Genomic DNA, 26,083 nt, shown 5'->3' with positions numbered 1-26,083 from the left:
AACAAAATTTGCACATCCATAAGACACTGTGGATCATCAGCAGCAGGGAAATTGTATTTCATCACGATACACAAACTCGTGCACTGGGATGTTCTTCATGATTCTATCACCATCGTGCCAGAGGACAACATTGGTTTTGAAGCAGTGTCAGGCATACCTAAAAATGAGATGTCAACACAATGAACAATACACTATTACATGGATGTTAAACAGCAGAAACATATAAAATATTCAGACAAGCAATCCCAAAGCCAGCCATGCCAAATTCACTCATGAATAGTGATGGACAATTAAATAACCAATGGGGTTAGGCAGTTCCAGGACCATCTCCATCATCAGTTTGGCTCTGTCCACCTTAGAAGTGTAAAAGATGAGACAAGCATTTTCAGCCTCCTCCTGATGTTTTTTTTGCCATCTTAGAACCCAATGTTCATTCAGTTAATTTACTCCAGGAGTAAAATCATGAACCCTGAATACAGCCAAGGTTTTGGGGGCTGATAAGATTATATTTTTTGTACTGAAGTGTTACCCTCAATAATAATTCAATAATTTTAAAAAAAGTGTACTTCTGGTGTACTATACCACTATAAACAATCTCGTCTGCTTAACAATTTGAAAATCTCTCTAGATATGTCTTATTCTCAAAAAAAGTCTACTCTCAGTCACCAACAAAAAGGTAGAAGTGAGAACTCAGTGAAAGATGCACCTGATTAATAACAAGTAATTAGAACACTCTACACAAAAACATGCATTTCACTGTGTGTTTCGATGTACATGTGACTAATAAATATATCTTATTCACACCAAGTGATGTTGCCACCAAAAGAGAGTCTGAGCACATTTTGTTAACATTAATTGGTGTTGATGTTGCTGAAATATGCTAAATGCATTCTGAGAGGAGTTATCATTCACCATGTTCTGTGGCCATTAGCTTACCACTTGGTGTCCAAAGCCTTTCATCTTCTAAGAATGCATGTTACTGGTGGTAACGATCCCAGAAGGCTCAAAAATCTAGACTGACACGCTAGTTTAATACTGAGGAAGTGTTGCACAGATGCAGGTGAGACTTTAATTAGACCTGTCTGCCCTCCAGTGGAACATAGAGGATACCAAGGCACTGAGACAAGAATAGGGAGGTTATCCTTTGTATCCTGGTAAATACTGACCTGTCAAATCAGCATTCTTAAACAAAAATTGTTATGATTGATGTACATTGACATGGCTGCTTGTGTACAGGTGGCTACTGTGCTTCTTGTATTACTGCAGTAGTTACACTTCAGACACTTTGCTGTAAATCATTTTGGACCGTGTGCTGCAAGGTGTGTAAAAGGAGCTATGCAAAAGCATTTTATCTGAAAAAATAAGGCAGTGCACTCTGTTTACCTGGATGAATACAGCTCTAGCAAAACTAAAGAAGTTTGACGACATCTTGAACAAAACAGCCAGCTTCATTGGCACTCTATCCACCATCTCAGCTATTCATTGTCACTGCAATGTGTACAATCACTTTGCTGTATGGCAGCAACTCCCAAACTTGTGGTCACTACCATGTAGAAGAACTAGGGTAACAAATGTGTTGAAGGCTGTCACCTAAATTCACCTTTTTGTTAAGTACCATCCTGACTTGAGTGCCATTCCTTCATCATTGCTGCATTAAAATCATGTAACTATTACAGCTCTGGGAGTATCTTCAGTACACAAACCATTGCAGTCAAAGTGGCAGGCTCGTTATCACCATCTTAAGGACAACTAGAAATGTGCAAAAAATTCTGACCTTGCCAGCTATGCCCATATATACTTTTAAGGACTTAAGGGAAAAAATGTCGTAGATTTTGTGGTCATTGGTGAGTTCCATACTATGTTTTCACTTGCCATTTTGGCAACCATTGTTGAAAACATGCTGGCTGAAGCTGATACCTGTCTCAGCAGTGAGGACCTATTTTGCAGTAGAGCCTTCTGGGCATAAACCCTGTCGTATGAAGAAGGGTGGGATTCAGCACAAATCCTGCCCATGAAACAACTACAAAGTTGGACAGCAGACTCAGCCGTGCCCCTCTGTCAAGTAAAGCCGAACCCATCTAACATTTAGAAACATTTCAAAAACTTACGGAAACAAAAATTAAGTGAGCTATTTTAAAAAAAAACAGCTTCAAGTACATAAATTGTTAAATATATTACAAAAAAAGCAAAGACATTTAAAACATTCAAAAGTACATTACTTCCTAAAAAAAAAATGCAAAAATACTTGTACCTTATTTCCTCACAGCTGGTTTCCTCCTTTGAAATCATTGAACTTCCTATGTTCTAAGTGGGCACAGATTGCTTAAGCAGATTCACCAGCATAAGCATTGGGGAGCTACTGCCACTTTAGGCTCCACTGTTGAGCTTCATACTGGCACTTTACACGGAACTACCAGCATATTCCCTGATGCTTTGTCCATGATGTCATTGAGCTGCTTGAATGTTTCCAGAGTAGTACTCATCCAGGTAAGCAATACATACAACCTTGCATTGAGTTGGAGAAAACATGGTGAGCCATTCTTTGTTAATGCTGATCGCAGTACACTTGTGAGAAGAGCTGAGCGTATTTGAAGTGCCTGCTTGGCCAGGTGACTTGTGTCTTAAAAATATCTTCACTATAATTTCAACACATCTACAGAAATGTCATTTAAGTGAAGATTTTACGAAAGCCAAAATTGTGTTTGTTTGTTTGTGCCTTAAATTTAGGAAAATCTGCTGTCCATTTCTTCATCTGGGACAGAAGATTTGTATATATTTAGCATGTGAATTGCATTTCTGTTCTGTGTATGCAGAAAAGCTTTAAACAATTTCTCCATAGTATTACTTGATTCTGTATAAATTATCCAAAAATGCAATCCTTTAATCTCTCCTGGTTCAGCTGTTTGAAATTGAATTTTGCCGTTGTCTGAGCATAGTTTCTCATAGAACCATAGAGAGATGCAGCCAGAAACAGGCTCTAAGGCCCACAGAGTCCAAGCTAACCATCAACCACCCATTTACTCCCATCCTACATTAATCCCATTTTTTGTTCTTCCCACATTCTCATCAACTCCCCCCAGATTCTACCACTCACCTACACACTAGGGGCAGATTACAGTGGCCAATTAACCTACCAACCGGCACATCTTTGGGATGTGGGCGGAAACCAGAGGACTCGGAGGAAACCCACGTGGTCACAGGGAGGATGTGCAAATTCTACACAGACAGCACCTGAGGTCAGGATTGGATCTGGGTCTCCAGCACTGTGAGGAAGTGGCTCTTCTAGCTATGCCACTTTACAGCTCTCATTTCTTCTACACTCAGCTTTCAACTTTGCATATGTCTTCTGCTTTGACCCTTTGCTATGTCTTCTCAATAAAAACATCCATTGTCATTTTACTGCACATCTCAGATCAATATTCCAATACCATGATTTATATAATGAACAAACCTGAAGAATGGAATGGGCTATGTTGATCCAGAAAGATCGTGAAATGTAGAAATCTTCACATGGTAATTTCTAAACATAATATAGAAAACCACCATTAATGACTTCGCCTTCTGAATCACTATCTAGCTTTAGAACTTGTGGAAACCTTTTAAGACTATTTCATTCATCAATGCTGCTACTCAAATTTTGTCTTTTTGCTTTTTGTCAGTTACTCCTTTTCCTGGTGCCTTCATGCCTCTTTAGGTATCTTGATCTTATTCTCATAAAAGTGGATATTGTATGAAACTTACTTTTTCAAATATCTTATAGCTGTATTGAAATACTTATTATCCATAGACCAAGCTGGTACATGTAATCTGTTCAAGGATATTTTGGAACTGTTATTTGGAAACTTACTGAGATGAGATTCCACTTATCTTAGTACCCTCTCACATAATGTGTGCATTAATTGGGCAACAGAGCCAAAAAAATCCTTGGTATTTGTGTTTTCGGGTGTCATAATTTTTTCACCATGGGTGGGAAGGGAATTGTGCCTTTGGAGGTTGCTACAGTTTAGGTTTTGCTTTCAGATTCTTTATTTCCTTTCTTTTCCCAAGTATTAACCAGCTGTGCTATAATTTTTTTTAGGTACTTATTGCCCTTAAGTACTTCAACCAAGACCCACACAAAATGCTGGAGGAGCTCAGCAGGTCAGGCAGCATCTATGGAGGGTCAAGCCGAGACCCTTCATCAGGACAACAAAGGGTCTCAGCCCGCAAAGTCGACTGTTCATTAACCTCCATAGATGCTGCCAGACCCACTGAGCTCCTCCAGCACTTTATGTGTGTTGCTCCAGATTTCCAGCATCTGCAGTCTCTCTTATGTCAACCAAGATCCAGTTCTTTCATTGCATACCTGCACATTGATCTTTATCTGGAGGATGCCTTAACTGAGTCCTAATCTGTCCCCATTCGCTTGCTCTTGCTTCCCAACTGAAATCAATGGATAATAAATTGGGAGCCCTAGTAAAAGTAGATTTTACGATGTGATGGAGTTTCTGTAACTGACCAGTGCCAGTTAGATTGTATTATACTTTCAGTCAGTTCATATCTCTAGAATTAGCATTGATTTGAGTGGGAAGTAAATGACATTGATCAGGTCTGAGGCTCTTTGGCCTATATTACTAAATCTGTGCTGACAGTGGCATGCAAAGCGCAATGGCATAGCTAAAACTTTTAACTTTAATTAACTTTTATATTTAACTATAAGTTATTGTAGAATGAACTAATCTCAGTCCATTTTACACTTTTACTCACTGCTTTGCTCTGAAGGAATAACAAGATGTTGACATGGTTTGATGTTGAAGAGGAAACAAGATGTATTTTGGAGAAGCTCCACATTGCTTATTTTTAGTCTCTGTGCAGTTTATCTTTTACTTTTTTAAAAAAAAAATCTTGACTTTTTCCTCCTAGAGTGAAGACAAAGCACCTGTGTCACCGAATGCTACTACCCAATCATCTGTCCATATGGGTAAGAGAAAATCGAGAGCAAAAACCATTGTTCCCCTGTCTGTATACACAATAAAATGGTGTATTTTGTGTTTTCTTCATTTGATGTTAAGTAAAATATTTATTTGTTTTTAAATGATAGTGCACTGTATTAAGCATCTGAGACAAGGATCAAGATTCAGCTATTATTCACCTAGTTAATAAGAAAGTGAGCCTTACAAAATGTGCACTGGATCTGATGATGGCACATGTTGTTCATAAAGCTCTGAAACCCCCCCCCCCTCCATTAATATATTCACAAATCTCTGGGAAATCCCATGATACCCAACTTCACATTTCTAGGTAGATTAGTGGTGGACTCGTGTGAGTCTACAAATATAAAAATTATCTTATCATTTGGGACAAAAAGTTTTTGGGTGATACTGACAAACAGATTTCCCACTTTGATGTGTGCTTAATTCACTTGTATCATTTGAGCTCATATTCGTATTATTCAATTTGTCTCTAAAATTTAAAAACTGCTAGATATACACAACAGAATTGGAAAATTAACATTGAAAAGACCATTACTTTTAACCAACCCATTATAAATAGATCAAACCATTTATCATACATCATAAAATTACAATGTTATTATGTTTTGGTATTTACCATTTTAATATTTGTTTTCTTATTGTCTCCCTCTTCCCCTGCTCCTACTAATTGTTGATTGAACTCTGTTTCTTAATCTTACCATCAAATTCTGCTCATTCTTTTACCCTCTTGTCTGGCTGCAGTCCAGCCTGGTCCTCCTTATCCTGGTTCTTCTTCCCACTTTTACAAACAGTCCACACAAGCTAACCGACCTGAGAGCTTCCTCTTGAGAGCAGCCATGCGTGATGAAATGAAGAAAGGTAGGTGTGACGTGAAAGTAAATTTCGCATAGCTCTGTGAGCCATAGGAAACTGGGTCATTAGCACTGATTGTCATGCAAGTCCTTGTCTATCTGCATATATGCAGTATTTCTGTTACCAGTAGGTGACATGCAACAACAGAAAATGATGCTTCATTTTTGTTTATTCATTCAAGGGATGAGGGCTTCGTAGGCTGAGCCAGCATTTATTTGCCCATCCCTAATTGCCCTTGAGAAGGCAATGGTGAGCTGCCTTCCTGAACTGCTGCAATCCTTCAGGTGTGGGTATATGTACAATGCTGTTAGTGAAAGGGTTCCAGGATTTTGATCCAGTGACAGTGAAGGAACAGTGATATATTTCCAAGTCAGGATGATTTGTGGTTTGGAGGAACTTCCAAGTGGTGGTGTTCCCATGCATTTGCTGCCTTTGTCCTTCTAGCTGGTAGAAGTTATGGGTTTGTGGAGACAGCTGTCTAAGAAATCTTGGTGAGTTGCTGCAGTACATCCTATAGATGGTAAAAACTGCTGCTACTGTGTGTCAGTGGTGGAGTGAGTGAATGGTTGTGGATGGGGTGCCTATCAAGCCAGCTGCTATGTCCTGTATGGTGTCGAGCTTCTTGAGTGTTGTTGAAGTTGTACTCACCCGGGCAAGTGGAGAATATTCTGTCACACTCCTGATTTGAGCCTTGTAGATGGTGAACAGGCCTTGAGGAGTTAGGAGGTGAGGTGAGTTCCTTGCTGCAGGATTCCTAGCTTCTGACCTGCTCTTGTAGCCACGTTGTGTTTCTGGTTTCTCCAGTTCAGTTTCTGGTCAATGGTAACCTCCAGGATATTGATAGTAGGAGATTCAGTGATGGTAATGCCATTGAATATCAGGGGATAATAGCTGGACTTTCTCTTGTTGGATATCGTCATTGCCTGGCATTTGTGCAGCGCGAATGTTACTTGCCACTAGTCATCCCGGGTCTGGATATTGTCCAGGTCTTGCTGCATTTAGATGTGGACTGCTTCATTATCTGAGGAGTCACGAATGGTGCTGAACATTGTGCAATCAGCGATATCTCTACTTCTGACCTTACGATTGAAGGAAGGTCATTGATGAAGCAGCTGAAGATGGTTGTGCTTAGGACACTACCCTGAGGAACTCCTGCAGAGATGTGCTATGGCAATAATAAAAATATTTAGTAAACATGAGAATAAATAAGAGTTTAAAGGAAAATATGATATGATCAAGTACAAATGTAGATCATACATTGAAAGAAGCCTTGGAAGAAAATTCATCTTGAATCAAGGATAGATTTTGATTCCAGTTTTCACAATGGTTTTTATTCTTTGCTGCTTCATGTGTAAACAAGCACCTAATGCTCAGGCTTCCAATTAAGTTGCCTCTGCATTAATATATGGACACCATTGGCAAACATGCTTTGGACTACATAGGTGTCAGTCTGAAACTTGTTTCTTAAATCTCTGTGCCTCCTGTCAAGATCTTCTTTGAACGCACCACTTTCACCATAGCTACTAATAATATCTCCTTCATTGGCTCTGTTCATTTCTTTGAAAGTTTCCCTGAAGTGCCAGGGATTTTTCTGCATTAAAGTCTATACAGAAATGCAAATTGTGTTGCAATCTGGCATTAAAAATGCCAGTTTGTCCTCCTCAGAAGCTTAGAATTCAAGTTTCTGGATTACTGTATATCGATCAGGAGGGTTCTGGGTCTGATGCCTGTCTGCGATGATATTGATCTTGACTACTAGCAGAGATAGATTTGGCTTATAAGTCTCAGGTCCCAGGTTGGGACCAGGAAAAATAGTTGTAGGTCCTGCTTCTGGACATTGGTAGGTTTCTATTGATGCCGGATTAAAAATACCAAATGATCTAGGCTTCCACATGAGAAATGAATGTTTGGGTGATGTTTAAATTGGGATGTAGCAATAAGGGAGTAGTCTGGCATTGAGCAAGTAAGTGCCTTCAGGAGAAAACAAAAAGTTGAAGAGAAAGATGATCAAGGTGTATATTGATTCCTTACTTTATTCCTGCTATTTCCTATTATCCTTTTATTCCCTATTATGCAGGGCATTGTATTTTTCCCCAATTGATTTTTAATTTCTTGTTCATGATGCCTTGAGTAGAGTGGCTATCATTTGATTAAAATGAATTACACAATGCATTTTAAGGCTTGAAATTATGTAATCCCATTGAATCTTGACATGGGGATTTGAACAACAAATATGTACAATTTACTTGATATTAATGTCAAACAGGAATATCTCTGTGGCTACTTCTTACACACAATTTACTTTTTATTCCAGATGGGAACTTTGCTGCTGCTTCCTCTGTAAACCCTGTCCAGGATTCTGAAATCCCGATGATACTGCAGAACCAAAAGCAATATGAGGATGAACAGAGAGCTGTGCAGCAACTAAGGAAGGTAATCAGTTGTCCACTAGAATTGAAGCATCACTGCACTAGTCTGCAGTAAACAAGTCCACAGAAAAATGACCTAATGATAGATCATGACACATACTAATGAGTTAATGATAGAATGATTCCAAATGGTACTTGCTTACCAGGAAGATACCTGTCCTGTTTATTCACATCCCCTCAGGCTGCCAAAAAAAAACTCCGGAACCTTAATGTGCTGTTGGAATAAAGCTTAGAGATGTAGTTGAAGCCTGCCAGTTGTAAAGTCATAAAGCACAGAAAGAGGCCTTTCTGCCTACTGAGTCTGCACTAACCATTCACATTAATCCCATTTTATTCTCCCCACATTCCCATCATCGTTCTATCTCATCTACACATTAAGGGCAATTTACAATAGCCAATCAACTTACCAACCCATACGATATTGGGATGTGGGAGGAAACCAGAGCACCCGGAGGAAACCTTTGCGGTCACAGGAGAACATGCAAACTGAACATAGATAGCACTATGTTGGAGGCTAACATAGATGGCTCTTAACTGCCCTCTGAAATAGGTTGACAAGCTACAAAGTTAATGAAATCAACATTAAATGCTGGTGTTGCCAGCAGTTCCCAAGTGCTGTAATAAATTTTACTTTGTTGCGATCTGTGCTCGTCAAGTTGGGGAAACACAAGCTTCTATTTTGAGCACCTAGTTCTGGTGTTTTCTCTAATTTGCATGTCTGTCCCACAAAAAGATATTTAAAGCAACAATGAGAGTCCTTTCATTTCTGACATCAGCCATCTTTAAGGAAATTGCCAACTTAATTACTAATGATTCCCAGATTAATCTGCTTTTATCTTGTGTTCATATATCCATTAGGAACAGGGCCATATTTGCTGTTACAAAATGTTTTAGCTATCAGACAGTAAAACAAAATTACCTTATTTGATCAACCTGTGTTGGATTTAAGCAAAGGTTGCACAACTGAAAATCTAGTATATCACTTAATCCTCTGCATCACTGTTTATAAAATGTATTTGCTAAACAATCAAACATTGTACAATCTTCACTGATTTATTTCTCAGAACATTGAAACACGGTTAAAGGTTTCGCTCCCAAGTGATCTTGGAACAGCACTTACAGATGGTGTTGTCCTCTGTCATCTGGCTAATCATGTGAGACCTCGGTCAGTCCCTAGTATACATGTCCCATCTCCGGCAGTGGTGAGTATTCTGAAATGTAATGCCATCAGAAGCATCCTCAACAGCAACTGACACAGTGTCAGTTTTCACTTGTACACTTGGGGCATCCAGCTCTCCAGCTTTACCTCATCATCACCTACCTTGACCCCTCTGTTATCTATTAATCATCAGTCTTGTCCAATATTCTGTACTGCATGAGTAGAAAAATCCTCCGATTAAATATTGGAAGACAGAAATTGTTGTCTTTGATCTCTGTATTAAACTCAGTTCACTAGTTGCCAGATCAACTCTTTCCCTTGTAACTTTCTGGGATTGAACCAGGTTGTTCATTACCTTGGTTTCATATTTCACCCTATGACTATTTTCTCATCATGTATTCACTCTTTATTGTCCACCTATTTTAACCTCCTTAAACTTACCCAGACCCAACACAATAACAGCTCACCTGCTGCAAAAACTGTCATCAGAGAATCATAGAAACATGCAGCACAGAAACAGGCCTTTACAGCCCACCTCATCCATGCCAACCGTGATGCCTAGCTACGCGAATCCCATTTGCCCGCAATAGGCTAACGTCCCTCTACTCCTTTCCTAAACAGGTACCTGTCCAACTGCCTTTTAAACAATACAAAAATATCTGCCTCCACTACCTCCTCGTTCCACATATTCATCACCTTCTGTGTGAGAGGCTTACACCTCAGATCTCTTTTAAATTTCTCCCCCTCACCTCCCCCTGCCAGGGGAAAATGTTTCTATCTCCTGCCTATACCCCTCACAATTGTGTAAACCTTCATAAGGTCACCTCTCAGCATCCTATATTCCAATGAAAATAAACCCGGCCTATCCAATCTCTCCTTATAACTACAGCCCTCCATCCCAGGCAGCATTCTGGTAAATCTCTTCTATGCTCTCTCCATTGCTACCATGTCTTCATGGAGTGTGGTGACCTGAAGTGTACACAATACTCTGTCTAACCTATGTTTTGTACACCATCCCAACTCTTGCACTCAATGTCTTGGCCTATGAAGGCAAGCATACCAAATGCCTTTTTCACGACCCTACCTACCTCTGTTGCCATTTTCAGACAGCGATGGACTTGCACCTCAAAGTCTCTCTGTACATCAGCACTCTTAAGGTCCCTGCCATTTAATCTATATGTTTTACCAGAATTTGACCTCCCAGTGTGCATTACCGCACAACTTTCCAGCTGATCTATTTCCCACTGTAATCAGTCCCTTCGTTACCTCTAGAAGTCTATTTCAATGCATTCCAAGCCAGCTTCCATTATTCTACCACCTTTAGTTTACGGTGATTAAAACTTTATTGCCTATGTCTCAGTGTGGACCAAGTCTCAGTTACTCATCGCCCTTCTGCTTACTGACCTACAGTGGCACCCAGTTAAAGTAAAACCTAGCTTTCAAAATTATTTTCCTTGTTTTCAAATGCACCCGTGATCTTACTTATCTATATCTTTGTAACCTTGTTTATTCCCATAATCTTCCACGATTATCCCAATTCTTTCCTCTTGCTTACCTCCAAGTTTAATTGCTTCACTACTGGCAAGCATGCTCTCAGCTGGGAAAGCTCTCAGCTGTTGAATTCTTTATCTAAACCCTGTTTAAGGCACTCCTTAAAAGCCATCACTTTGATTAAGTTGTTTATTATTTATTCTAATATCTCTTTTTTGTGGTTCAGTGTCCAATTTTCCTCTGAAATACCTTGGAACATTATGCCATGTTAAAAGCAGTGTAAAATACACATTACTGTTGTTGTTATTCCTCTGTGAGAATAGGAATTATGTACTGTAATAGTTACATCCAGTTTATGATGATACTGAAAGATTTTTTGCCATAATTAAGCCATTGTGTTCTTAAAACTCACATTTTCTAAAGTCCAGGTCTCCTTTCATCAATTGTCTTGTATTTCATTATGATATTAACAGTGAGCACGGAGTAGTAGTTGAATGAGACTTCACGCGAGTTAGTATACAAGCAGCAGTATTTTAATCACCTCAAGTCTATGGAAGGTAGAAAGAGGAAGGTCAGCCAAGTGTATTTTAATAATCAAAAGGTAACAAAGATGTGGGATAAATATTTTAACAGCTGATGGGCTGAGGCTGGAACAGGTTCATGTTATGGGAGGTAGAAATTGATTTTCATAATAATGCAATAGATGTGTGATTTATAGTTTATCTGGCCTGACCTGTTACCAGAGAGGGGGATGGAGTAAGTGGTTAGGGAACTGAACTTGTAGCAGGCACTGAAGAAAATTAATTTGGTCATCTCATTATTTGGTTGGAGGAAATATCTCATTTAGTATTGATGTTGGGATACGGAGTCTTGACAATTTGGAGGCAGTAGAGGGAATAGATAGCGGACCCAATAGGTAAAGGCACTTTATATTAAACCAGAAAGATCAGGAATGCACGTAGACAGTTTGGTTCAAACTGTTTCAGTTGTCTGGGGATAAGAAGGATGGAGGGAACTCGTGTTAAACTTGGGTTTTGTGGACAAGGTGCAAATCTGTTGTGTGATCAAATAGCAAATGCTTAAATGATATGCTGGATGGTTCATTGTTTCCCAGGACTGTGTGTGAAGGTTCAACAGGGAAGAGAGAGCTAAATGGAATTCCAGAAAATCTACATGGCAACTTTACTGTAACTAACTAATTCTCTCTTGTTTAAAGCACCTCTGCATTTGCTGACATTAATATATCAAATGTTCTGGGAAGGGCAGCACTTATTGCATTTGAGATAGTGGTGTTGAGCTGCCACTGTGAAATGCTGCAGTTCTTTTGATGAAGGCACTCCCACAAAGCTGTTTGCTAGGGATTTATGAAGGAGGACCAGTGATATATTTTCAAATCAGGGTGGTGTACAACTTGAAGGGGAGCCTGCATGCGGTTCACCTGCTGCCCTTGTCTTGATAGTAGAGGTCATAAGTTTGGGAGCTGCTGTTGGAGACGCCTAGGTAAATAACTATTCTGAATTTTGTAGGTACACGCTGCAACCACTGTGCCGCTGATGGTGTTTGAAATGAACGTTTAAGGTGATTGATATACTGCTTTGCCCTGGATAGTGCAGGTTTCTTGAGAGTTGTTAAGCTGCATTCAGTCAGACAAGTAGTAATTATTCACTTTTCTGGCTTGCTTGCAGACAGTGGAAAGGCTGTTAAGCTGAAATGATTTGAGTCATATTCCACGGAATACTCAGTTTCAGATCTGGTTTTGTAAGCCTGTTATTTATGTAGCTGGTACAGTTACATTTCTGATTACGGTGATCCCCAGAATGTTGCTGGTGGGAGATTTGATGATGGTAATGTCGCTGAATGCCAAGGGTAGATGGTTGCACTCTCTTTTGTTGGAGATGGTCATTATCTGAAACTTCTGTGGTGCAAATTTTGTTTGCCACTTATCAGTCCATTCCTGAATTTGTTTAGATCTTGCTGCATGCAGGCATGGACTGCTTCATTCACTGAGGAGTTGCAGATGGAATTAAAACATTGTGCAATCATCAGCAAAAATTCCTACTTCTAACCTTATGATGGAATAAAGGCATTGATGGTACAGCTGAAGATGGTTGGGCCGAGGACACTGCCATGAGGGACTCCTGCAGTGATACCTTGGGGCTGGGTTGATTGATCTTCACTGACTACAGCCATTTTACGTTGTGTGAGGTGTGAATCTACCCAGTGCAGTGTTTTTCTGTTTCATGCCCTATGACTTCAATTTTATCATGGCTCCTTGATGCTGCACTAGGTCAAATGATGCCTTGATGTCCAAGGCAATCACTCTCACCTCACCTCTAGAATTCACCTGTTTGGTCTATGTTTGGATCAAGGTTGTGATGAGGTCTGGAGCCATGTCCTGGCAAAACCCAATTTGAGCATCAGTGAGCAGATTATTGGTGAGTAAGTATTATATGATAGCTCTATCGATGACACCTTTGCTGGAGAATGAGAGTAGACTAATTGTGCAGTAGTTAGCCAGGTTGGATTTGTCTTGCTTTTTGTGAACAGGTTAGATGCCAGTGTTGTAAATATACTGGGACAGTTTGGCTAGAGGCATAACCATTTCTGGAGGGCAGCTCTTTAGTGCTATAGCTAGCATGCTGTCTGGTCCAGTGTCCTTTGCTGCACATCACATAAAGTGCATCAAATTGACTGGTTTCTGTGATTGTGGAGATCTCGGGAGGAAACCATGACATTGAACTTGCTCACTGCATCCTCAAATGTCCATTTGATGTTCTGTCATTGTTTAACAATTTCCATTTTAAGTAACCTTCAGTGTAAGCTTTGTTCCAGTCTCATTAAAACTGCTAATGTATAGAGATTTCAGGTAGAAAGACTGAAATGTTAAGGTAGCATTTAAAGCTTTGGTAGTTTCAGCTGAAACTAATTTTTTACTTATGTATAACTGCATGGGGTAATTCAATATAAGGAAAGGTTCTCTGAATATCTTCTATACCTCTATCTTAATCCCTCACTTCCAATCATTTTATCCAACACTCTCCTCTCATATCTCCCATGGACTGAACTCTGACTTGAGTTTACTTGCTTGTTCAACTTTTGGTTGCAGCCCAAACTAACAATGGCAAAATGCAGACGAAATGTGGAGAACTTCCTAGAGGCATGTAAGAAAATTGGTGTACCGCAGGTATGTGCGCTTATGTTTTGCAGGTTATTTCACGTCTACGTTAATGCAAATCTAGATTTTATGCTGTTACACGATTGATTCTTCCAGTTTAGTGACCTCTAACATTGCTGATGCAATACTTGCCAAATAAAAGTCACCATTGACCAGTCATATTTTTGGAAAAAAATGATCTAAAATGAATGTACATTATTGTGATTGTTCCTTGCTTCTCTCTTGCATTGATTCTCTGACCCAGTCATTGTACACACTCTATCCGTCCTCTGCTTTTACTTACTGATCTAGCCCTTGTGCTCTCACTGATTTCTCTCTATAAATTTTCCCTCTTTCCCATTTCCCAAGTACTTCAATTCCTATTCTTCCTTTTAATGGAGATCTGGACTCAAATCTGTTCAGTTGCAGTTTCTGTTCTCTGTAAAGCAACCTACCCACTGTCCTGAAAATTTCTTCTACCCTGCTATGACCGGCTCCCCATCATGCACTATGTACTTTTTTTTTCACTCTCTGACAAAGGTACAGAGTGCAACACTGCATGATATTTCAGAGCTACTTTTATTTCTTCTTTGTTTTAAAGTTAATGTTGAATTTTAATTTACCACAGTGTGGACATATTCAAGTAAGGTAATTAACCAAACTGGGTTTTATGAATCGGTATTCAAGGGATTTTGATGTTGGGATCTCTGTTGAATCTTTTTACAGAGAGGACTTTGATTTAAAGAAATATAAAAGAGAAAATGCTGGGAAAACTCAGCAGGTCAGGGAGCATCTGTGCATAGAGAAACAGAGTGAACATTTCAGGTTGAAGACACTTCCATCGGTACTCTCCATCAAATGCTGAGTGTTTCCAGCATTTTCTGCTCTCAGTGCTGATTTCCAGTAGATTTTTTTCATTGGTTTAAAGAAACAAATTTGAAATCTTTTTTACTTCCTTGGTTTTGTAGGAATTTTGCATGATTCATTAAAAATATAACCTTGACATTAACTCAGGTCTATTTTTAACTGCATGTGATTTTCATAAATATATATTTTACTATAAATAAGCAATTGCAAAACTGAATTCTAGAACTGATGTTATATATTGTATATACTAGATTTAAAGGTGCAAATATACTGAAGGCTTTAATTTTGTCTTCATGGATTTTGCTTCTGTGACAAGTTTTTAATCACTTTTTTAATTAAAATATACTTCAAAGAAGTGGGACTTTGCAATCTGAAGTTTTTTGTAAAAATGAGGACTTCCTCATTTCAGGACAGTTCAGTGATGGTGTGTTTTCAGTAGCTTCAGTCTCCTATCAAGTATAAGTTTTACATTCTGGGTGGCAATATGGGTTTATGATTTTTTTTAATTGTCGGGTGACTTGAATCTTTTAAGTGGATTTGTACCTGTCTGAGTTTAAGTGGATTTGTACCTGTCTGAGCTGGAGGGAAACTATTTGACGAGTTATAACTTAACATACTTTGACCATAGACAAGATTATAATGTTTCTGCTTTCTATAATCTATTTGGACTGTTTGGGCATAACATTGAACATTCCTTTCTTTCAAATGAGAGGTTTCTTGTTGGTGCATCTTCAACAGAGAGAATAAAGCAGGTCAGGCCAAGAACAATTGCAATAGATTTATAAACGCTATACAGTAAATATTCTTTGCACAGAGTGCATTACCAATGATTGTCACTGTTAATTCCACCAGGTATTTGATCAACAAAATTGTATACTTTCTGTGCACCATTTTATTGATCCTAAACTAACTGAAATAAAACAACAAATACTATGGATTATTGTGAGCAGTGCTGTGGCAGATCATTAACAATTGAATATTTTGCTACGTGTACATGTACATGGAATAGCTGGAAAACTACAGAAATAAGCCATCTACCAAAATGCCCATTCCCTAATGTTGCATTTCTCAATGGCATATGCAATGAACTGTAAAATGTCCTTCTGCAAATCATAATTAAAGTAATATAAAAGCATTTTAAAATTTATCATAATCAAAATATTGTAGTCTACCTCTGGAATATTCACCGAGCACAGGTATTTATGCTTTCAGGTCAAATTCTTCTGCTTTATCAGTACATCCCATTCTTTCATGCTTCTGTTAAATAGGTGTTTCTTTGATCTGAATTGTGGTCTTACATTAGGTTTAACTATAAAACCTGAATTAGAAGAGACTGGACCATCGTAACATGAATTCCATTGTGCATTTGAAATGTGTTTCTAAGATTCACTGGAGTCTTAAGAAATTGTTTTTCTCTGATTCTTATTGAGAACAATTGAAAAATAAACTGTAACAATGAAAACAATAGTGGCTGTAAATTAAAATACTTTTCCTTTAAATTTTTAGAACAAAAGGTGGGAAATTGGTGAATGTTTTTGTATTTAAACAAGAGGATGTAAAGGAAAAATACTGTTTCCCCCCTTTTTGTACATGCCAGGACTGCTTTCAGATGGATGTTGGATAACTTTTATAGCTTGTGTCGTTTGTACACCTAGCTGCTATTTAATGCCCAACTCATTCTTCCTCTGAATCCTTCCCCTGGAATCAACGTGGTGCTGCTCTCATTTCTTCTCATTTTGCTTAGTTTGCAAAGACCTAATGAAATGCTATCAGAACTGTTGTCATGTGCAAAGGTTGTATCTAACAGCTATAACTCCTGCTAATTTATTAAAAATTATAATATACTGTATGTTAGCAAAAATATTTTAAAATATTCTAGATAACATGCCCTTTTTAAAGACAAATAGCTCCCAAGTTTAATGAGCACTGTGAGAACAAGAAAAACAAAATTATTACATTTATTTTTTGCCGTAGTGCTAATGAAATTTTTCCTTTATACTACAAAGCATCTATCATCCAAACATTTTTTTCCCATAGAGGAACTCTTGTGTTTCTATTCCATTAGTTAAATCAATTATTGCCATCTCTATTTTTACAGTAGACGTGAGCCAAAAAGAGATAAGGATTCCTGCTCCAGTTCAGCAATGACATGGTACAGTGCAACCTAGCGTGACTGACAACTGAAAATGTTCCAGCAGTGCCAGTTGAAACCATTAGTGCAGCTACAAGAGTGGTAGGCTTAGCTTACCCTTGAAACTTAAATTTTGTTGCAAGAATATACTTAAAATAAGCAGCAGTAACCTGTGCGACTTCTATCACAGTACAGTCCATCTATGTAAACAGAAGTTCCATCAAATGAAAATATTTATACTAATGAATTTGTCTGCAAATCCATGAATCTTAGGAAATCTCCCATAATGAGAAGGGAATGTAAAAAAAGAAGCTGCTAATTAAATAAATGTTAGAAATGAATTCAGCATTTAAATGGGATGCTGGCACATTGAAGCATCGAAGTTAATTGTGCACTCTGTTTATTGTGCATGGCTCTGAAATGAGGCAAAGGTAAAAGTAATTCTAAGTAAATGTTGCATGCTGATTTTCTCAACTAATTTTTCTTTGTCGTTTCTCTCCTCACTCACTGAAACATTGGAAGGATGACCTTTGCTCTTCATCTGATGTGCTCCAAGCCAACCTCCTCAGCACTCAAAAGACGGTTGACATGCTACTGACTTTGGGAGCAAGCATAACCAGTCCTGTTCTTGCCCCTCTCTCTGGTGGCCAGCTTGCAGGCTTTGCTCTCTTTTACATCAATGTTATGCTTCTGCTTTTTGCTCTGTACCATTGGGTGACTGTATTCTAATTAGAAGAGAAGGTATGTGCAAGGGGAAGGATGAGAGAAAGGGAGTCTGTAAAGTGAACTGCACTACTGGTTTTGGTTGAAAAAAGTTCCATAGAAAATGTTTTCTAGTACTTTATGGTTTTTTACTAGAGATCAATGATTAGATTTCTAATATTTTGGAGAACAAACCATTCGTAGTGCCTTCATACCATTTCTTTTGGCATTTAATGGATTTTCAAGCCAAGTTCCAATTTTTTTTTTACTCCATTCAGTCTTCTCAACCCATTGTATGGCTGAAATGTTCCTGCATGTACACTCACTCAAAAAAAACTTAAATAATTGTCATGACTATTTGTGACTATCTTGATAATCGGATTAAAGTATTTCCAAAATAACAAGACCCGTTTTTATACTTTGTTGGGGCTGGTTCTAAGGGCAGGACCTCTTGGTTGGAAAATAGATCAAGTAGTTACAATTAACATTACCAAGATTTTCTGCTCCCTTTTTAGGGCTGCTTTTGGATTGCCAGATGTGAAAAGGCAATGCATTAAAATAATCTTCAAAACAATTCCTTTTTTAAGTCCATCAAACTATGATCCCTTTGGATTATATTTAAATGCCTGTGTTTGAATCGATTATATTAACATTAAGTTGATAGTCCTGGCTTTTATAATGTGGTTGAGTGGCTTGTATAAAAATTGAGGTTGCAGAAGCATTGATTATCTTCATTTACTGTAAATCTATTCTGCACATATAAATATGCAAAAATTCAAGTTAACAATATGCCTATTGTTTCTCTGCTTTCAATATTATTATTACTGGGTGTGTTAAAGTACAACTGTTGAATTGTTCTGTTAAAAGCCAAAGCAAGAATAGGTTCAGTAGCAATTGGTTTGTTTATTTTGGGGGGGGGAGAAAAGAATTGATTTTAGAAAATCTATGTAGAATTTTGAATGCATCAGGTGTAAACCACCTTGGTCCTGTCCCCACTGTTGAACTTCTACCACCTTTGAAAATTGTTCAACAAATGCAGACTGATTCAGAGTAATTTCTGCCTGCTCTCAGGAAGTAAATAAGATTCAACATAACATTTATGCAACAGAGAATGTAATCAAAATTAATGGAATAAAGATTGGCTCACCTTGGAGCAGACAAACCTTCCATTTAAGTACTTACGTGTTGTAAGCGAAGAACTTACTTTTCTCAGGTACAGGGATCTTACCTAACCAAATACATAATAGTTTAATTTATATTTGGTACTTTTGATGTCTTTGATTTAAACACTATCATCAGAGAAAAAAAATAACATCAACTGATGGAGAATTGAAACAACCTACTTTTGCCTTTTACCTTGAAACATTAAAGATTTTATGTTTTGAAAAGACTGCTTTTTTATATATATAACACCTTGTTATACTCGGCTCTTTAAAGCAAGTATTATTGAATGCTTGATCAGCACATACATTTACTTTCTGAATAGATGACTTGCATAACAATCTTCCATGTAACATTTGTGCCTGTTTTCATGAACAGCAGTAAAGATGATATATTTTGCAAGTTGTTACATGTTCTATTCAGAATGGTTGACATTGTACTAGAGTTAGTGGTCGTTAGTACCTGTAATTAGATCACTGAAAATAATTTTGTGGTAGTCAGGATTAGTTATACAAGACTAAATCCATTTTTATTTCTCTCATATTAATCACAGCATGTCTGACTCTTACATTGTACCAAAGATGAAATCAGTCTAACGCCTTGCATAATACATAAGAGATGCCATAGTTGTGATTTGTTTACAGTTATGCCCAATAATATGCCATGCTTCTGAGACCTAAGTTAATAATTGACCAAAGTGGATACAAGCCATTTTAAGAAATAAGTGCTCTTCTCTGAATCTTAACCTTTAGCATCATCATCCTTGCCCTAGCTCATGCTGGGGAATGATTCCATGACCAGAGCCCACCCTCTTGCTGGATGTTTATTGTTGCCATGTGAAGCTGAAAAGTGTTTGTCCAACAGGATGTTCAAGCATAATGAACCATCAGGGTGTCAACCATAACTTTTCAGCAAACACTGTACATATACAGTACATCCCTTTCCAACAGGATAGAAGGCAGGAGTGGGATTGGTGGGCTTATTTTTTACAATATCCCAGTCTTCGAGACAAACTTTAACACTATTGTTTTCTGACTGATTAAGTTGATTCACTTCAAATGAGAATTTAAGCCTAGACCAATGTAATCTGCACATCACAGGACTATACCAGTGAATGTAATTTACCACTCAATCAGTGAAAGATTTTTATAAAATTAGTTTTAATAGTCAGATAAACATTGTTTTACTTTTAATTAGGCAAGATGTTTTGTAAGGTGTAACTTTGAAGGAACAGCAGATAATATTCTGTAATAAAATTATCAATTTTCTGAAGATTTTAAAAATATTCCTTGATGCTGGAAGGTGTAAATAATGTCTCTTTAGTTTGAGAGTTGACTTGTGACTGCTGAAATAAAAATGCAAAATGTCAGAAGCGTTCAGTAATTGAGTCAGCATTTAGAGTGAGAAACGGTGAGGGTTATTGTTAATTTTATGTAATATTGCAAGTGAGAATCTAAACACTTCAAATAATATTTTAAAAATTAAGCTTTTAATTAATTAAAGCAATGTCTGATGAACAAATAGTATAATTAGAATTTCTTGACCCCATAACATTTGCATTTCAAAGAATTTTCCAATTTGTATGAAGTTTCCATTTAACAGGAAGAGATCACCATTGATAAATTGTAAGAATAATTAATATTTTTGAAGAGAAAAATTATAAATTCATATCACTTTTATTTTTCACGGGGAATTTTTGTTTTGATAATAATTGATTTTTGTTACATTAGTTCCAAATTTGTCTGCAGGCTTCTTAGAAATGATTAAACCCAGTAGTAGTTTCGGATTAGAAAACTAAGTTTGTCATTTTTCTGATGGGGAAAGGGACAAGTAATAAATTTGCAGTGTTTTCCAGTGGACAACCTTGAAAGTCTGGATCTGTACCATTATGTGTAAAATTCTTTAATGTGTATTCCCTTTGCAGAAAAGCCAGGTCTATCTTAACATTATAGTTGAAATTCAACAAGGAAATTGATTTGTTGCCTCTTAGTATATTAAATAGGAATTGGGTGCATAGATCACTAACGCATGTTTAACCATGCATGTAGAGGATGAAAGGTCTACCAATAATAAACTAACCCAATGTAATATCTTTTTAACATCTTTTATCTTTACTCACACAAATTTAGCATGTGAACAGTACTTAATGTCAAATTTGGGAACTAGGTATCCAAAATTCACTTGGTTTAGAGCAAAGTATATTTATTTTTGCACTGCACTTCCATCTATCAGGCATATTGTAGGTAATGATGTAGTAAGAGTCGGGGCATGAGGTTTGAAGTTAGTGGGGTATTGATTGGAAAGTAGCCATTAGCAAGTGTAACCATACCGTCTTCCCACTTCATTGCTGCTTGCCTACTTCCAGCAATTCATTTATGTGCAAATTAATTTGATGTCATCATTTCATTTTTTAGATCTTCCAATTTTTGTTATTTTACACAAGCATATCATTTGTTAATTTTGTTTTTCTCCCCTCCTTTTATTCCCCTCCCTTTCTCTTGTTTTTGATTTTGTTTAGGATCGTTTGTGCCTGCCCCTTCACATTCTAGAAGAGAAAGGACTGGCACAGGTAGCCGTGACCATAGAAACTCTGCTTGAGCTCGCCCCTACCAAACAGCACCATTAATCAACTGTCTAGAGACTACAAGTGATGAGCATCACACCCAAGAAATACTTTGCAGCATTATAGAAAGTGCTCCGCGTTGTTCTGCATGGTGATCATATTTATAACATTTTTTTTAGCATCTGCATGATAATTTTCTGCCTTGTCAGCACTAGCAACCAGTTGCTAAACGTGACCTTTTTGATCTCTCCATTCTGTTACTTTTCCAAAAAGGCAGCACTCCATTTGTTTTCTAGCTCGGGTACTGTGATCCAAGTGGTTTTCATAGTAGCACTCAAGCTGCTGAGCTATTTCACAGAGTAGTATTATCAACAGATCAAGGAACTAAAACAAAAAATAGATTACCCCTCATAACTTGCCTCATGAGTGGCCAGACAATGTATTGAATTTCTTGTTTGTGTGGTGGCCAATAAGCTGGGAATTTGATAGGAACAGTCAGAACCATCTGAGACATACATTGCAATAAGAAATTCACAATAGAGTTCCACATAATATAATTTTAATTTGATTCCATGTTCTAAATAGGAGTAAGAAATCCATAATAGCAGCAGATCTTCACAAGGGTTGATAAAAATATTTTTACTTAGTGTATCCCTTGTCTGGTAAGAAATACTGAGAAGTTGCAAAAATGCATGAATGTCCACTCAGTATTTTTTGTATAGGAATGGTATATTTCACCAGTAGCTGAACCCCATTATATACTGTAATGATTCTTATAAGGGAATGTTACATGGTGTTTTTAGAAATCCATTTCTAGAAACTATGCACTGACTGTACTCTTAAGTGGATCAGTACAGTATGAATTATTTCAGGTTTGGTTACAGGGTTTCCTTAGTCCTTGTTATGTATTTTGAAGTGTAGATGGACATGGTTATACATAGATATTGCTTTCTGTTGCCTTCATGTATGCATTTATTCTAATCTAACTAAGTGGTTTAATTGAGCTTTTATAACTTTTTATCGTTAGATTTTGTTCATAGAGTATACATTTATATTTATTCATAGTACACAAGTTTGATAAAACAACCACTAAATAACCTCTGGTTGCTCAGCTGTATTTGAGTAATGTAGTGAAATGCACTTTATTCATGAAGTAGCATGAACTTCAGTCAGCTTCATGACATCAGAAGTAAATCTGTTTGTAGTGTAGGCTTTCTACATGACTTTTAGTACCTTCCACTACATTTTTGTTCATTTATGTATCTAATTATTTATATAGCATAAACTGAATATACAGTGGAAAACGGTGATATGCAGACTTCACATCATTTTTATATAGCACTTATCTATCTTTTTAAGACTTAATTAGTTGTGGTTTTGACTTGAAAGGCTCTGTGTGGAATAAATTGTATCCACTATTTCTCATGATGTAATCTTTAAAATTAAATTCACACTTGCAATAATCATAAACCTAAAATTTTCAACCTATCATTATGTGAGAAGTCCTGTATTCCACCCTCAAACAGTTAGAATGCTCACACCAAACTTTTGTTGTTATCTGTACCAAAGTGGTTAACTTTTCAATATGTTTTACATCATTTAAGTTTGGGGTTGTTCTTAAGTGTAGCACAGGTAGACAATAGAAGGGAGTTCCTTTTTTTTATTTATGATCTGAACAGATGGAGTTTTGCCTGCAGTTCCCTTTTCACGAATAACCACATTCCAGGTTTTCTTATTAAACAGTTTAAGTACAGGATTGCTTCGAATTCTGTTTTGATTTTAAGCTATACAATAAGATTTTATTACCCAAATGCTAATCTCTTTGTATTTCTCCATTTTCATTATTTCAAGTTTGCTAACTGGTGTCGGATTGACTTGGTAGAAACCCATTGAGTTTTTGAAAGTTACTTGATCTAAATTGGAAACAGTCAAGGCGCAGATTAACAACGTTCACATTAATTAAGAAGTGAATTCAGCATGACAAATCCACTTCACATTTTGCCTTTGCAGAACTTGCTGGGCAGAAAAGTGCACAATTCTTATTCATATATTTGAACATCTAAGTGATTTGGAAATACTTGAATAGTGTTGTACTGGAGCAGTAGCCATTTGTGTGTCTGATTCCCAAACAGAAACGATATATTTAAGCATTAACTCATTTTCACATTTTTTAATTTGGTAGGGAATAAGAGAGATAAGGAAAAGACGGATAGGGATAAGGGTGAAAATGTATTTTAAAATTAATCTTTGATTATTGCCCATCTTTGATCAGAAACATATTATCTGCTCTGATGCAATAAGTTTGAGTCACTGGGAATGGGGATAGGAGGTAGTGCAGATGAGACTGGGTGCAGTGAGAGGGTATTAATTTTGATGAGGAAATAATACTTTGCAAATTCAAAAATAATTGGCAGCATTGTGTTGTCGGAAAGCAATGCTGCAGCAACAAAGCTGTGACTGCTGTCAAGTTACGTGCTTCTGACCAGTGAAAGTACCCCAAACCTAAGCAACCATTAGCAAGTAAATCAGCCATTTATTTTGATCTATAACTGAGAATTTCAACAATTAGATAATGTTTTTCTATTTTTGTTCTACTATTATTCTACTGAGGAAGTTGCACTTAACACATTCTTTAGCAGTGAGCTGTGACTCTGGATCTTGAAATTGAACAAGTTTGGTGCTGTTTCTAATTGTGCTAAGATATAAACCTGAATAGCAACAACAGAAAAATTATGAAGTTAAAAACTATAATTAGAATCATGGGAGAAGTTTGTTCTATTCATCGATCCTGACACCTCTATTCAATGTTTCTGTAATGCCTTAAGACCAGAATTTGTACTCCCTGTAAAGCACCTTCTATAAAGTCAGGTTGTAAATGGTACAGTACAGAATCTGGTGAATTGGGACGTCATTTTCTCATTCCTTGAGTTAAACTGGGTCGTAAAAAGTGCAATAATACTGGTTTAAGGGTGCATCTGTTTCATTACCATTCCTATGCAAATGATGACTTTAAAAATTTTTTGTACTAAACAGAATTTTCAGAAGGTTGTTGTATAATGTCCTGTCTTGATCAAGGAATTTAAGATCGCATATTGGCTCAGATTATGTCCTAGCATGGTGATCTTGACTGTGCAGACAAATAGTTAATATTTCGTCAGCACAGGTCGTTGATCTGAAAAGTTAACTGTTTCTCTCCAAAAATGTTACCAGACCTGCTGAACATTTCCAGCATTTGTGTTTTTACTTCAGATTTCCAGCATTCTCAGTATCTGCTCTTTGTGATCTTGTCTATTTGTCATTCTAATTTGTTTGTAGGATTAGCATGCTTAAAATGCATTCACCTAATGGAGGTTATGATCATTTCACAAGATTAATAATGTTTTGAAAATATAGGTATGACTAATATCTAACTAAATAATACTGCATTGCAGATTAAGTTGATTTATTTCCTTCTCAATATTGCAGTATCATTAAATGGATCAGATGGGATTCTTAATGGACATCTTAGTTGTATTCCAGTTCCTAAGTAACTCTACTGTACCTTGTTGCTCTATTCAAGAGGCAAATATTAGACTGTTGTAAATGTTATTTGGTACTGCATTTCACAGGGTGCAATTTTTCTAAATCTCTGATCTTTATGTTCCACTCCCTAGAAATAATGAAATTTCTAATTAACTTGTATTCAGCAGGAATATAATGTTATGTCATTGAATAATTGCATTGACCATTGAAAATCAGCTTGAATCAGGTTTGGAACCACTTTTATACAAGGAGTAAACTGAAATGCATCAAGCAATGTTGACATATGTTATTGCTGGAACCTTTTGAAACAGAATAGACTGAAACTGACAAATATGGAAACAAATAATTTACAAAGAAGTTAACTCTACTTCCCAGCTAGTTGGAACCAGTACTTAAATGTTTGTGGTGAACGTACATGGATGACTGTTTAGTATAATTTTTTTTTGCCTTCCATTTGTAGACTGTTGTAAATACTCCTGTAGCTGCTCGTGGTTATGGTTATTTGTACACAATATTGGATGTTTTATGTTCATCATATTCTCTTTTAAGAACTATATTAATGTTACATTTTGTCTGCTGAGAGCAGCTAGATCTGTTACATATGTGTTCTTACAGCTGCAGAGAGACTGGATGTGTATTCTTTTGTTCAATTATTTTCCATGGTAGACCTACTAAAAACTTGGAGGCCTTGGCTTTAATTATATTGTATAGATACTTGTTATGTAAAAAAAAGAGGCATGTTGTGTCAACTCCACTTTGGTTGTAACTGTCACCTTTGTACATATGTATAACATACATTATAGGTTTATGAGGCTTTTGTGATGAATAAAGATTGTATATGGAAATAGCATACAGATATTTGTGTTTACTTTTCCTTCAGACTGTCCTTAACTCAACATGATTAATTTACAACAAACTGGTTGAACTATTATTATAGTGAGAAATCAAATGATTCAATTTAACCTTTAGCGCAGAGTGACCAAGACAACAGAGTGAAACAGAATTTCAGCACTGCAGTTTGGCATGATAAATTACAAATGACAAAATTCTGTAACAAAGGATTTTAGGTATATTAAGAT

General features: G+C 37.0%; 1 protein-coding gene across 8 annotated transcripts in view; it reads left to right on the top strand.

Annotated features, from left to right (window-relative positions):
• LOC127571282 (DISP complex protein LRCH3-like) overlaps nt 1-25,854 on the top strand; it is a 105,662-nt gene extending 79,808 nt beyond the window's left edge. For 6 of the 8 annotated variants that reach the window (XM_052017539.1, XM_052017543.1, XM_052017544.1 and 3 more), the window contains 6 exons: nt 4,903-4,960; nt 5,715-5,831; nt 8,140-8,258; nt 9,319-9,456; nt 14,011-14,088; nt 17,579-21,551. In XM_052017539.1, the coding sequence (XP_051873499.1) occupies nt 4,903-4,960; nt 5,715-5,831; nt 8,140-8,258; nt 9,319-9,456; nt 14,011-14,088; nt 17,579-17,785 (717 nt within the window). In that variant the 3' untranslated portion in view covers nt 17,786-21,551. Of the gene's footprint in view, nt 1-4,902; nt 4,961-5,714; nt 5,832-8,139; nt 8,259-9,318; nt 9,457-14,010; nt 14,089-17,578 lie in introns of all 8 variants that reach the window. The other 2 variants (XM_052017540.1, XM_052017542.1) reach the window with 2 other exon arrangements.
• Nucleotides 25,855-26,083: the final 229 nt, after the last annotated feature.

Source organism: Pristis pectinata, chromosome 6, assembly GCF_009764475.1.
Source record: "Pristis pectinata isolate sPriPec2 chromosome 6, sPriPec2.1.pri, whole genome shotgun sequence".
NCBI classification, from domain to species: domain Eukaryota; kingdom Metazoa; phylum Chordata; class Chondrichthyes; order Rhinopristiformes; family Pristidae; genus Pristis; species Pristis pectinata.
The sequence above is the reverse complement of the archived record's forward strand: the minus strand, read 5'-3'. Positions and strand labels throughout refer to the sequence as shown.